Below are 13,741 nucleotides of genomic sequence, written 5' to 3' on the forward strand. Positions count from 1 at the left end.
GACAAGAAATCTCTGCTGATTTTTCCTCGCGCCCCATAGAGGTGTGAGGAAAAATGACCAGAGAAATTACCATTGTAATGGTAAAAAATGTTTTTTTTTGCTATTATGGTAACGCAACATCACAGATTTCCCTTTGTAGCCCTATGGGGTTCGAATGGAAATCCGTGGTGTTGCAGTAACGCAAAGTGCCTTCAGTCCCATTTCAGAGGTACTTTGCTCTTATTTGAATATGCCCCTTATAAAGTTCCACTTTCTTTGGTCATTCCATCACGCATTGTATCTGTAAATTCACATCGGAATTTATACCTTTTATTGTTGTCTTTGATTTGCAAGGAGCCACAGTTCTCAGCAGCACCGGACTGTGGAAAAACAAAGCATACATACAACATAAAAGAGGGACATACAATAAATGTGGAAGTGAAAACAAAGCATACTCACGTGAGAGCTTACAACTGAGATAAGTGGAGCGATTGTGGTTTATAGTGGAGATAGGGACAGTAACATAGGTGTATTTGAGTCAGTAGTATAGGGTAAGCTCTAGTAAAGAGGTGGGTTTTCTAAGATTGTTTAAGTATTTAAAGGATGGGGAGAATCTGATTAGGCATGGTTGGAAAAAGTCTTTTAGGTAGGCAAAAAAGGTGGTAATCAGGGGTCAAATTGTAGGTCAGTGACAGATCTTAGGGGGCACGAAGGATAGTAGCAGTCTAAGGATTTGAAGACAGTGCGGTGGGTGTGGTGCTGCGAGAGATGAAAATTAGTCTTTATGCGGAATTAAGGACTGAGGTGGGGACAGATGGGCGAGTGGTTGTATATGTTACTTTCATATGGGTGAAAGTGGTATAATGTACAAAGTTGTCTTGCTCACATGTGATTTTACAGAAATGTCTTCAATTTTATAAAACCACCTTTCATACATATAAGTGTGCTCGCTTTTTATGTATGCATTTACTGTTGTTTTTGATATACCTTATTTGTTTAATATATGAGTGTTAACCCTTATATAATTAATGAAATAGTTCACACTCAAAACATCTGTTACGCCTTAGATAACAAAACAATATTTTTATATGTGAACTCCTGAATCTCTAAAAGGCAACAATAGACCTTAACACTGAAAGGGACATGCAGACTGAAAACCAAACAGTCTGTCTCATATCCCCCCTTAACTCAACCCCATTGGGTTGCCCAGCCATTGCCTAGAGGCAGTGTACTTTTGATAGGCTATTTGCATTTCTGTGTTTGTGCACCGATCTATGCAACACTTATAACCTAAATGTTTATAGAGACAGAGCCCATCTAGAAATTGTTCTAATTGTTACACTGTCTCCCCTTAAGAGGTTCTTGAAGCTAGCAACTATCCACTTCCAGATATTCTCTTTCTACTACAGCATATTTTTGTTCTTTTGGTGACAATTTTTCTATTTTCTAAAGGGAGACGAGTGGATGTTTTGCCTATTCTAACAAAACAACCCAAAGCCCTATTTCTAATCCGCCTCTTTACAAACTAAATGGTTTCCTAAAGTTTGGTGCATCAGTGGTACAGAACACTGTATAATGGTCGTGAAAGTCTCCTGATGTCTATAACAACTGAGCTTCTAGCTTTCGTTAAATTTTTCTGGTCAAGTGCTCTACCTTCGAGGTTTGGAGTAACTCTTTGGTAGTAACTCGCCAAATAAACAATGCTCTTGCTTGCAATATAAGCATCTGAGAACCAACCTGAGCCCCATCTAACCCGAGCAGCAGAGTAACAAAAACAGTTTTTGGTAGTTAGAACTATGTTAGTGATGAACCTGATGTTCCCCAAACTATTAACTCGCTGACTCTAGTCCATCTGGCAGTCCTATTGCTAATGGGTGAACCTGCTGGCCCGGTCATGCAGACACACACACACTCTGATTGGCCCGATGACATGGTAAGTTAACTCTAACTGCTTTGGACCAGTATAACAGAGAGTATTGCTCAGGGATTTTATTGATAGGGCTGATTTTCACCATAATCTATCACTATACATTGATAAATAGACCCACTAGTGCTAAGTGATGAATAAAAACACTCCACAGGTCCTATTTATTGAGCCATAAAGGATGCAGAAATGGCTTTTTCCGTATGGTTTAGGTATTTTTATTTATCCCTTCTGTCTAACAAATGTCATGGGATTTCATAGATATCTCCTGCATTGGGCTAAGTTTTGCATTAAACCCCAGTCCCCATAATTTTCAATGGGGACTGCAGTCTGTGGCTATTTAACAAGCTCCAAAAGCATAGCATTCTACCCTATCGGAGAGCATTGCAGTAGAGAGATCTTTGGATCCCTCACTGCAGCCTTCCTGCTCCCCCCTATGGTTATTATTGCAAAATGTGGCTTTGCACGTGCATGGCCAAAGGTCATGCGCAATGCAACATTGCGATAGTAACTGGAGAGGAGAGACAGGCTACTGCAGTTTAAAGGTAAGTAAAGTCATCGCCGAGACAGTCACCTACCAGATGCGCTGTCCTGGGATGATTTGTTTATAAATTAATACAAAAAGTCATCTGTCATTGTTGGGGTGACATATGATAATTAACAGGGCAAAACCCCTTCAATTAATAAATAGGCCCCCAAGAATGATATTTATTGTCCGTTGGAATTATAGCAATTGGCTTGTAGTACTTAGTTTGCCCAAAAGGCCTGAAAATGTATAGATTTCAGTAGTATTATTTTTCAATATTTTGTATAATGTGTCAATAATTTGTGCACTGATGGTATGATTTTAGTAATTTGTTCCAAAATTATGCTTAAAGCATTTCTCACCTGGTAAAACTCATTAGAGTGTATGTTTAAATTAATTTAACAAAACTGTTTATTATTTTGGTTTTTCAGCAAAACAAAATCTTTATATAGTGCTCTTTTCTTTCTTGAATTTTCTTGTTAGATCAAAGCAATCAAAATAGCTTAGCCATGGCTCAGTCTATTTGTGGAAGCATTTCAGTATTCACTTTCTAGAACTAAACCTGGGCATTACTTACTACGTGTTTAGTTGGTAAGTTTAGTATGACAAGGGTTGGAGCCATTGTGGTTCCATAGAGCTAGTATGATTTCCTTACTTCTTCCCAAAGATAAGATATCCCCCAGGTAGTAGCATGCTCATCAAGCTTTTCTTAATAATGCAACATTTTGTGTAACCAAGGTTTCCTGCAGTCTTTCAGCCTACTTTATCATCCTGACAGAAACACAAAGAACAAATGCACAACCTTTTAGCCCTGTGTCTCTTTAGACTGTAATTTAAAAAGCCTGGGAACTTGTTCCTCTCCATTATAAACAATAAAAGGACTTCAGTGAAATGAAGCACACGCTCTCTGATTTGGAGTTTCTCAGGCAAAGGCTCTTTATGTTGTTTAAACATGTTTCCTCTGGAGATTCGACCACCTTGCAGTAGCTTTTTGCTTTATTTATAACTTCCCTTTGTAAAACTGCATTATCCCACAGAGAACACTCTTCGCGAGCATCAAGATTGCTTGCTTCACACATGCACACACGCACAATATCAATACACCTCCATTGTGTCTTTTGTGTGTCAAAGTGACGGTGACATATTACAATGATCGTCTTGACAATCGCCTAGAGATGAGCCGAATGTTCACACCTGTTCCACAGAATCTTCGCCTCATTCAGCGGCAGGATGGGGACACTACATCTTCCTTTCAATAATATATATTACAATCTGGGGTGCGCTATTTCATAGGTATTAGAAGGGGTGAAGACAGATTAGGAGTGGCCCCGGGTCAGATTTTGAATACGTTTTACATTAGTTATACAGTTTTAATTTATTGTTTATCATTGAATTACCACATGTTTATATAGTTGTGTATACCTTGGAGTATTTGGAAATAGGGAAATGGTTTGATGCAATATTTTATTCAATATAAACTACCATGTAATTATCCTTCAAGGGTTAATTTTCCTGAGTCTCATTGCTGGTGGACATAAGAGAAAAGCTAATTTTCTGTGATCATTATCTATTGGCAAAAGGAATTTAGCCATAGAAAAGGATAAGTGCTATTCCCAGGAGTCTCTCATTCGACAACAATATGCTGGGCACTTTTCAAACATCTCCAAAGACCTGTGACATTTAAGAACAACAATCTGCTCAAAATGTCATGGCTCATGCAGAGTTAAACGCTGCTGGAATTCTGAGTGGAGTTGAGAAGTCAATTACCGCTGCAATGATATCTTATTTTACAGCTGGAAATTTCACTTGAATAGTCCACTGTTGAAAAATACGAAAAAGGTCATAGCATTGCTGAGCTGGGAGTACCTTATCTGTGAAGCACATATAGTTTGGACTTCTCTATAAGAGCCACTGTACACAAAGAAGTATTACTCTGTGAAACATGAGACATTTAGGTTTATATACCTTGTCAGATCTACTATACTTCTGCAAGCAGATCAATGCTTTCTATAATAGTTGCAGAGCCGTAACGAGGCCGGTGCGGGCGGTGCCGCCGCCCCGGGCGCAGTCCCAAGGGGGCGCAATGGCCGCCCGCACCTGCCTCTGTGTGAGGAGTGAAAAAAAATAAAAATTAAACAGACCTCAGATTCAGACTGCCGTCCGCCCGGCGCATCCAAAATGGCGGCCGGCACCCGGCTCCACCCCCTTCTGAACTCTGCCCTCTGCCTCATGACGTTGCTAGGCAACAGAGGAGCAGAGAACCAGAGAGGAGCCAGGCAGCGACGGCTAGACAGGAAGAAAGAGGAAAAAAGTAAGTTTAAAAGCAGGGGAAAGGGGATGTGTGTTGCTATTATGGAGGGAGGGGAGGGGGGGGATGTGTGTTGCTATTATGGAGGGAGGGGAGGGGGGGGATGTGAGCTGCTATTATGGAGGGAGGGGAGGGGGGGGATGTGAGCTGCTATTATGGAGGGAGGGGAGGGGGGGATGTGAGCTGCTATTATGGAGGGGAGGGGGGGATGTGAGCTGCTATTATGGAGGGAGGTGGGCATGTGAGTTGCTATTATGGAGGGAGGGGGGCATGTAAGCTGCTATTATGGAGGGAGGGGATGTGAGCTGCTATTAAGGAGGGGGGATGTGAGCTGCTATTAGGGAGGGGGGGTGTGCTGCTATTATGAAGGGGAGGAATGTGTGCTGCATCTTGCTATTATGGAGGGGAGATGCTGCTATGCTTTATGAGGGAAGGGGGAGTATGCTGCCATAATGTGTGAGGGAAGGGGGGGATGTATTAATGTGTGATATGAGGGTAGGGAGGTTAGGTGTCTTAGTACATGGGTGGGAGGTAGGCTATTAATTTAATGGTGACGTTTAGGTGGGGGCTAATTATTTAATGGGTACTATTTTATTTGTGGGGTGCTGGTGGGTCAATTAAATTTATTGTTGGGGCTTTTTATTTTAATGGTAGGGTCTATTAATTTCAGGTTAGGTATTTATCTGTTTTGCAGTCACAAGAATGCTCTCTGTATAGTATGGCGGTCATAGGAATGCTCTCTGTATAGTATGGCAGTCATAGGAATGCTCTCTGTATAGTATGGCGGTCATAGGAATGCTCTCTGTATAGTATGGCGGTCATAGGAATGCTCTCTGTATAGTATGGCGGTCATAGGAATGCTTTCTGTATAGTATGGCGGTCATAGGAATGCTCTCTGTATTGTATGGCGGTCACAGGAATGCTCTCTGTATAGTATGGCGGTCACAGGAATGCTCTCTGTATTGTATGGTGGTCACAGGAATGCTCTCTGTATAGTATGGCGGTCATAGGAATGCTCTCTGTATTGTATGGTGGTCACAGGAATACTCTCTGTAAGGTATGGCGGACACTAGGAGGCTCTTTATATTGTATGTGTGTATGTGTGTGTGTATGTATGTATATATATATATATATATATATATATATATATATATATATATATATATATATATATATTCATTTCGTGCGATGGTGATAAGGGGGCACGATGGGATAAAGTTGGCTCCATGGCACGGTGTGATAAAGGAGAAACTGTGATGAAGGGGCAGTGTGATACAGATGGTACTGTTACATTTGTTTTAATTTGTTTCAGTGAGTTTTATTTCAATAACCAATTCATTTGTTATACAGCTAGCATGTGATAGCTGCATTTAAAGTACTTTGATCTATGGAGGCTCATTACATAAAGATCCTTACAAAGCCAGACCGTGGAGAATGGGGAGGGAGGTGGTTTCAGTGCGGTCTAGAACTTGTAAAGAGCTAGCTACGCCCCCCACAGTAGGTTGACCACGCCCACTCGACAATTGACACTCCCACTTAGATGGGGGGCGCCGCTTCCCTATCTCGCCCAGGGCACTAAAATGGCTAGTTACGGCACTGAATAGTTGGTATGTTTTCTGGTGCATTTCTTAAACGATGTAAACTTGTGTATGATTTAGAGACATTTTCGAGGGGATATCAAAATTACAATCCATTATATTAATGAAAAAAAGGTGGCATACTGCAATTGGAAATGTGAGTTGCATAGCTCATGTACCATCTATGCAAAGTGCAAAATGTGCCTTAGGAAGCAATTATGATAACTTATGTACTGCAGCTGATGTACAAACATATTGTGATTGCCTATGTGTGACATATCATGTATGAATAAGATCTCCTCGAAAACATAGGCTCTATAATGTGCATTTTGAGGAGAACGTTATCCATCATCATTTGCGCTTTTGTTTGACATAACACTGCAAAAGCTTGCAAACCCGATAACAAATAAAGTGGATAGCCGTCTAATAATTAACTAAAAGTTGAGAAATTGTTGAAACTTGGAGATGATCATTGCAGTGAGCACATAGAAAATTGAAGTTTTCTTTCTGAATTTTTGTTAAGCCTGTTTTCACTTAAGCTAGTTAAGCTTTTTGAACTCCATGTGGTTTCTGAGCACATTAAACACAGTAGTGTGGATAGGAAAGCATTGAAGTAGTTGTTTATATGCACAAATCTGAACACAAAAAGAAGGTAGAAGGACATCAAATTTCTTCTCTTAATGTAAAATGTTAGACTCAGTATAAAACAAACAGTTATACTACTATAGTAACGGCTATATAATGACTGGTAGGGAACATGGGACATGTGTATAATTGTTCTGTAGGCAGCGCTAAAACATGATTACTATTAGGAACCCCTCCAGCCAGTACAACAAAACCCGGAATCTGCTCCGAAAGTCTGGTGTTCACTGAAGCCCCTAGTGGTGGGGACAGACTTGGCTGCAGACAGACAGAGGGTCGTGAGATGTGCACTGACTGGGGAGAACCCAGGAATATCGTGTAATAGCGGTGGTGAAGTCCAGGCAAAAGGTCAGGGCTGGCGGCAAACAATGAACCCAGGAAACAGGCAGAGATCGAGGTCACAGGCAATACAGCAGAGTCCAGTACACGGTCCAAGGTCATACACAGCAAGGTCAATCCAAAGGCAGAGAAGGGAACCTGAGCAGGGAGCAGGTAAGTATGCACAGAGCAGGAACTATAACCGGCAGCGAGGCCCAGTCCTCACTGCCTTAAATACTATGATGGACAAATCAGAAAGGAGGAGAACAGGGCTGACAATGAGCCTCAGGAGGCTGCTAATTAATTACTAGCTGGGAACTAGCATAGGTCATATAAAAAATCAGGAACATGTATAAATGACAAATAGAATCATGCGAGAGCTCCCCCTGGAGTTGGAGGATGTCCCTACACCCTCCTACTCTATGCCACAAAGATAACAGTATATTGAAACTAATGCACGTGCTTGTCTGCTACCTCACGCCAGGATGTGGCATACTGCTGCGTCTCGTAACAATTACACTCAAAGAACATAATTGCTTCTTTCATCCTAACAGCGGAGGACAACCTTATATTGTTCTGAACTGGCATTTTCTGTTGGATAATCTTTAAGTATAATAGGCTGTCATAGAGCTCTGAAGACATGGTTGTATTGGCTTGCACATTTATCTAAACTCATACATACACATGCATACAATTCCTCAATGTTTTCTTTCCCATGAGCCAGTCTCAGTGATGTACAAAGCTAGTTACTCCTACTGATTCTACCGTCCTTCCCCTTCCCCGAACAGTCCTTTGCACTGTCTTCTCCAATCTCTGTAATCGAATGAAAGGATCAGTGGTCTACTTATGGCTAAGTTGAAGGGCCACTCTACCTGCTCATCCTTCTTGAACTCTCTGCTGCTTTCGGTAGAGTGGACCACCCTTTTCTCCAAGACATCCTTCACTCCCTTGGCTTTCGTAGCTCTGGTTTCTCCTTGTTCACTTCCTAACTCTCTGAGTGTTTCTTCAGTATCTCTACTACTAATACATCCTCTCCTCCACTTCCTCTATCTGTTGGGGTTCCTTGAGGCTCTGTTCTTGGCCCTCTACTTTCTCTCTTTATATCTCCATTCTCAGTGAACTCATATGCTACTTCAGTTTTCATTACCCCCATATGCTGATGACACACAAATTTACCCCACCTTCCCTGACCTCTGTATTTATCTCTTGTCCCATGTATCTAACTGCCTCTCTGTCACCTCCACTTAAATGTCCCAATGCTACCTAATACTCAATATATCCAAAAAATAGCTCTTCCTACTGTTTCAACCCATTCCACAGTATCCCACATAGTTCACAATAGCTCTATCTCTCCTGTTCCCCAAACCTTCTTCCTTGATTTGTGTCATCCTTGACTCTGCCCTCAGCTTTACTCCACACATACATTCTTGTCACCTCCTCCTTCAAAACATTGCCAGAATATGCCCCTTTATCACTCAGGGCATGAAGAAAACCATTATCCATTTTTTCATTAAATCCCATTTTGACTACTGGAACCTCCTACTACCTGGCCTTCCCCTGATCTTCACTCTGTCACCGCTCCATATCCGCCGCACCACCTTGCAAACCCCTATTCTCTAGAGTTCAATTCAAGCTCCTCACCATCACCTTAAAAACCCTCAGTAATAACTCCCCTTCATACATCTCTGACCTTGTCCCGAGACACACTGACTCCTCGTAACAACCACCTCTGTCTCCGGTCTTCAAGATTTCTCCCGTGCTGCTCGTTACTTATGGAATGCCGTACCCAGCCTGCCCTCTGCCAATCTTTGATCTTTCAAGTTTTCTCAAAACTCACCTCTTCATTATAGCCTATCCTCAATGTCTGCAGCTCATCTTATTTTCCTCTTTTGTTGCTCTGCATCTCCCTCCCCTCTCTGCCAGTCGAACTTGCTCCCTGTCCCCTTCAAAATTCAGGTCTCATCTCCAACCACACTCCTTCTTGCCCTTTCCATTCTGCCAACAATGACCACCTCACTTCCCCAATGATTACCTTATCTCACCCTTATCTCCAATACTGATTTCCACCTTTGAAACTCACCCCCGCACTCATACTATGCAAACGTTTTCAAGACTTCATGTTTTCATGAAAGCTTTTTCGCCCTCCTCCTAACTCCTTCCCTATTGCCTCCCCGCACATATTCTTTGAACTCATCACTTATTGCCCATACACCTACTCACCCACTCATGATTGTCCTCTGTGTGTCTGACCCTCCCCTCTAGATTGTAAGCTCTCACAGGTATGTCCCTCTTTGCTCGTGTTTTCATGTCTACACTATCCTCTACACCTATGCACCAATGTCAACCTTGTCTCTTAGTATCTGCCTTCAGCATATATCCGGCTCTATTTGTTGCACCATGCTCCTGGGCACATGCTTACGTCTCAGTCTCACACTGGTATGCTCTGTGTTTTTTGTCTCCAACCCTCCTTTATACTCGCCTCTGTATGCAACTGGTTACTGTTTGTTCATCATGTAATTTTTAGTTGTTTTGCTTTACTGTGTACCTGTTGCTGTTTTTTTCATTGTGTAATTTGTGGTTGTTTTTCTCTACACCCATTGAATGGCATTGAGGACACTTTGTGGCACCTTATAAAAAATTTTTAATGAATAAATAATAAATAGGAGTTGTGAAAAGAGGGTAAAGGAAACCTCAACATTTCTTTCAGAGCTGTAAATTAAAGGTGTAATATCATAACATACTGTTATCACAGACCAACAAAAACATATTTTGCAATCTAAAAAAGGTAAATAATGAAATTTAAATAATTTAAATAATACATACAAGTGTTGTTGTCTAAAAAATAGAGTGCATGTCATAATTGTTTCTCTTTATTATGTATTATATTCAGCACTATTGTCCCTTTCAACTATTTGTAAATCAATCTTGTATTTTTTTTTGCCCTCTTCAGGCATGGAACTCGCTGTGCAGGTGAAGTTGCGGCTACTGCAAATAATTCGCACTGTACAGTAGGAATAGCTTTTAATGCCAGGATCGGAGGTATGTGTATCAGTATATGTATGTTTATTAACACCATAAAAATGATATCAGCATATAAAGTTATACAAAGCTACTGTATTACGGGCCTTTTGAACTCTTGTTTTTATTTACAGGCGTGCGCATGTTGGATGGAGATGTAACAGATATGGTGGAAGCCAAATCTCTCAGTCTTAACCCACAACATGTACATATCTACAGTGCAAGTTGGGGTCCAGATGATGATGGCAAAACAGTGGATGGACCAGCATCTCTTGCCCGTGACGCCTTTGAGAATGGCATTAGAACAGTAAGTGTGCATCATAAGGCTCAAACACTGTCGAACAAAATATTTAGTTTAAGGTGGTTACTCATTTTTCAATAACAGACAAATTTATGGTGTGATACACATTTTTGTACAAGTCAATTACTCTGACATTGTGTTAGTACAGCCTTAGGAATATGGAAACAGACCTGAACATTCTGCCAGGTACCCAGATGCTAGTCCTTTTGTTTCCCGTAAAGGCAAATAGTAATACTCATGAATAGTTTGTGTGTGTTTTCCAGACATCTTTTCATCAGATACAAATAAAGGAAGTGAATTCAATTTTCACGTAAAGAGTCGCTCTTCAATAGAAAATACATCATAATGGGCAGCACAGGGGCTTAGTGGTTAGCACTTCTGCCTCACAGCACGGGGGTCATAAGTTCGATTCCCGACCATGGCCTTATCTGTGCGGAGTTTGTATGTTCTCCCTGTGTTTGCATGTGTTTCCTCCAGGTGCTCCGGTTTCCTCCCACACTCCACAAACATACTGGTAGGTTAATTCGCTGCTATCAAAATTGACCCTAGTCTCTCCCTGTCTGTCTGTCTCCCTCTCTGTCTGTCTGTGTCTGTATGTGAGTGTGTGTCTATATTAGGGAATTTAGAATGTAAGCTCCAATGGGGCAGGGACTGATGTGAATGAGTTCTCTGTACATCTCTGTGGAATTAGTGGCGCTATATAAATAAATGGTGATGATGATCATAATGCATTATAAAAATATAGGTTGTTATTAACATATTAAAGCTTGCAAAGCATCTTTCTCCTGTATTGCGTGAAAAATGGACAAGTGACACATTTCTGCTATTACTATAGAATGATATATATTTTATTGTTATGTAAACATGACTATTTTATTTTTAGTTAAACACAAAAACAACTTTTGCTCTGTTTGCACAACTAGGACACAGGCCCACCCTTTTGTGTCTCTAGGATGTAGCAAAAATGAGTAGTTATTTATTTTGAAAGCGTAATGTAAATAACCAGTATAGAGTAAGTCACCTGTATGATCTGCACTGACACGGTGGGAGGGGTCTGCATTGTTCATTCTGACCAAAGACAGCAGAAATGACAGCACAGTTGATCATGATGTGTGGGAACAGATACACACTGATAAAGATCTCTCCATGAGAGCTTAACAAGTGTTAGTGGCACTGGTATTCTCTCTCATTAAGGTCTGATGATGCAGAATTGATAGTGACAGATAATGGTCGCCCTAATACTAAATGTCAGACATAAACGTTATTCACATATTTGGGAAATTAGCAACTTTTTGACTCGGGGGCAAGCAGAAGTGACCCATGGTACCACCTATATGTTTGCAATGCTTGACTTTTGATGAAGAGAATAAAGGGTTGTCAGACAAGTACATGGTTCTGTTCATTTTCAATCCCTATAGTCTAAATAAGCTAAGTTAATGCTCATGTTTTTATTTTAAAATATCATATTCTTAGCCACCTGGTTGTGTCAATTATATCAGCAACTTATATTTATTCATAAAACACTGACATGCTCTACAGCACTGTACAGAAGTATAACAAATACATGATATTAACAATTATACAAGACAATAGGAACTATAAACCAGGCAGAGATATAATTATTGTAAATTAGCAAACTATCTGCCATGGTTTAGAACAACTTCTGCAATATACATTTTATTATTATATCAATTTTGTAAACTTAGCCAACATTAACAATAAAATAACAAATCAGAATTATTCTGAATATAATAATTCTGTTTTGCCTAATGAGATATTATGTCCTTCCTAAAATTATTATTATTATTATTTTTTATTATTATGATTATTATTATTATTATTATTATTATTATTATTAGTATTATTATTATTATCATTTGTGTAGCATCAGCATGTTCTGTAGAGCTTTAAAATGAAAACATTTTATTTGGGTACCTCAGTCCCTGACCCAGTGGAGCTTTAAATCCATACTGCAGGCACAAAGACAGACACACGTTATGGCTAATTTAGTCACAAACCAATGAACTTAAGTCTTTAGACAAAGCAAAAACACTAGATTTATCAGAGGAAACCTGGCGAACACACGGACAACATACTAAGTCTATGTAAATAGAAGTCTGAAATTTAATCTCTCCAACTTTATGAAGCAGTAATGCTAAATAGTAGGACATTTTATCCAATGTAGTTGTTTTTTTTAGTTAATTGCTGATTTATTTTTTATGCTTTGGTAGTAAATACTTTAACCAGTATAACCATTATTAGAAAATAAAATAATTCTAGAAAAATGTTTAGTATAAAAAAGCTTACATAATGGAAGATTTTTAGTATACTAATGCATTTCAGTGAATTATTTTTGTAGCCAATCAGAACCCAAGTTGGACTTGCCTGGGTGTTAATCAGCACTTATTTGTCGAAATTAATTTGATAAAAACTGTAATGTGTTGTGTATGGAGTCCTGTTGCAGTTGCTGTAGTTAAATTTGGTCTATGGTGCCTAGTTGTACAAATGACGGGCCAGCTGGTGATACCGTCCCATGTATATAAGGCTGATGAAAACAGTTATGTGTTATACAATCTGAACTAAATTGCCATTTTTCAGCTAAGACATGTAAAAATCACTTTAAACATGATATACAATTTATATATATATTTTTTATAAAAGTTTTCTTATAATGTTGTTAAAAACGACAGTATTCATATCTGAGCCTTGTACTCAGTTACAAATAAATGGAAAACTAAGTTCTGCAGTGACAAGTCATAATAAAAACTTAATTGTGCATCCAGTTGTCTCCTGACTGGAGTAGTAAACAAGATATTTCCTGACTGCATCTGCTATAAATAATTATGTTTTGGACTTGCTGTATTGCATTGATAATGATGGATGAACACATTACCACATAGCACAAGTAACTTTTGGCACTAGAGATACTGTTATACTATATCTCTTAAGCTACCAAACAGATAAATAATAAATAGATAATAATTGCATGCTGTAAGTTTATGAACAGCTACCGAGCCTCAGGCCCTGATTAACCCATTCAAAGCTTTCAGGGTTAATGTCCCTTTAAAGGAACACCAACCACAAACATTTTCTTTTCTTAATTGTGCTTAACTTATTGGAATAAACTGTGCAGGCTATAAAGCAAACT

General features: G+C 39.6%; 1 protein-coding gene across 3 annotated transcripts in view; it reads left to right on the top strand.

Moving 5' to 3' along the window:
• Positions 1–13,741, top strand: part of PCSK5 (proprotein convertase subtilisin/kexin type 5) — a 327,761-nt gene that overhangs the window by 126,251 nt on the left and 187,769 nt on the right. For all 3 annotated transcript variants that reach the window (XM_075211001.1, XM_075211000.1, XM_075210998.1), the window contains exons 6-7: positions 10,225–10,313; positions 10,427–10,599. In XM_075211001.1, the coding sequence (XP_075067102.1) occupies positions 10,225–10,313; positions 10,427–10,599 (262 nt within the window). The remainder of the gene's footprint in view (positions 1–10,224; positions 10,314–10,426; positions 10,600–13,741) is intronic.

The sequence above is a fragment of the Mixophyes fleayi genome, chromosome 1, assembly GCF_038048845.1.
Source record: "Mixophyes fleayi isolate aMixFle1 chromosome 1, aMixFle1.hap1, whole genome shotgun sequence".
Taxonomy (NCBI): domain Eukaryota; kingdom Metazoa; phylum Chordata; class Amphibia; order Anura; family Limnodynastidae; genus Mixophyes; species Mixophyes fleayi.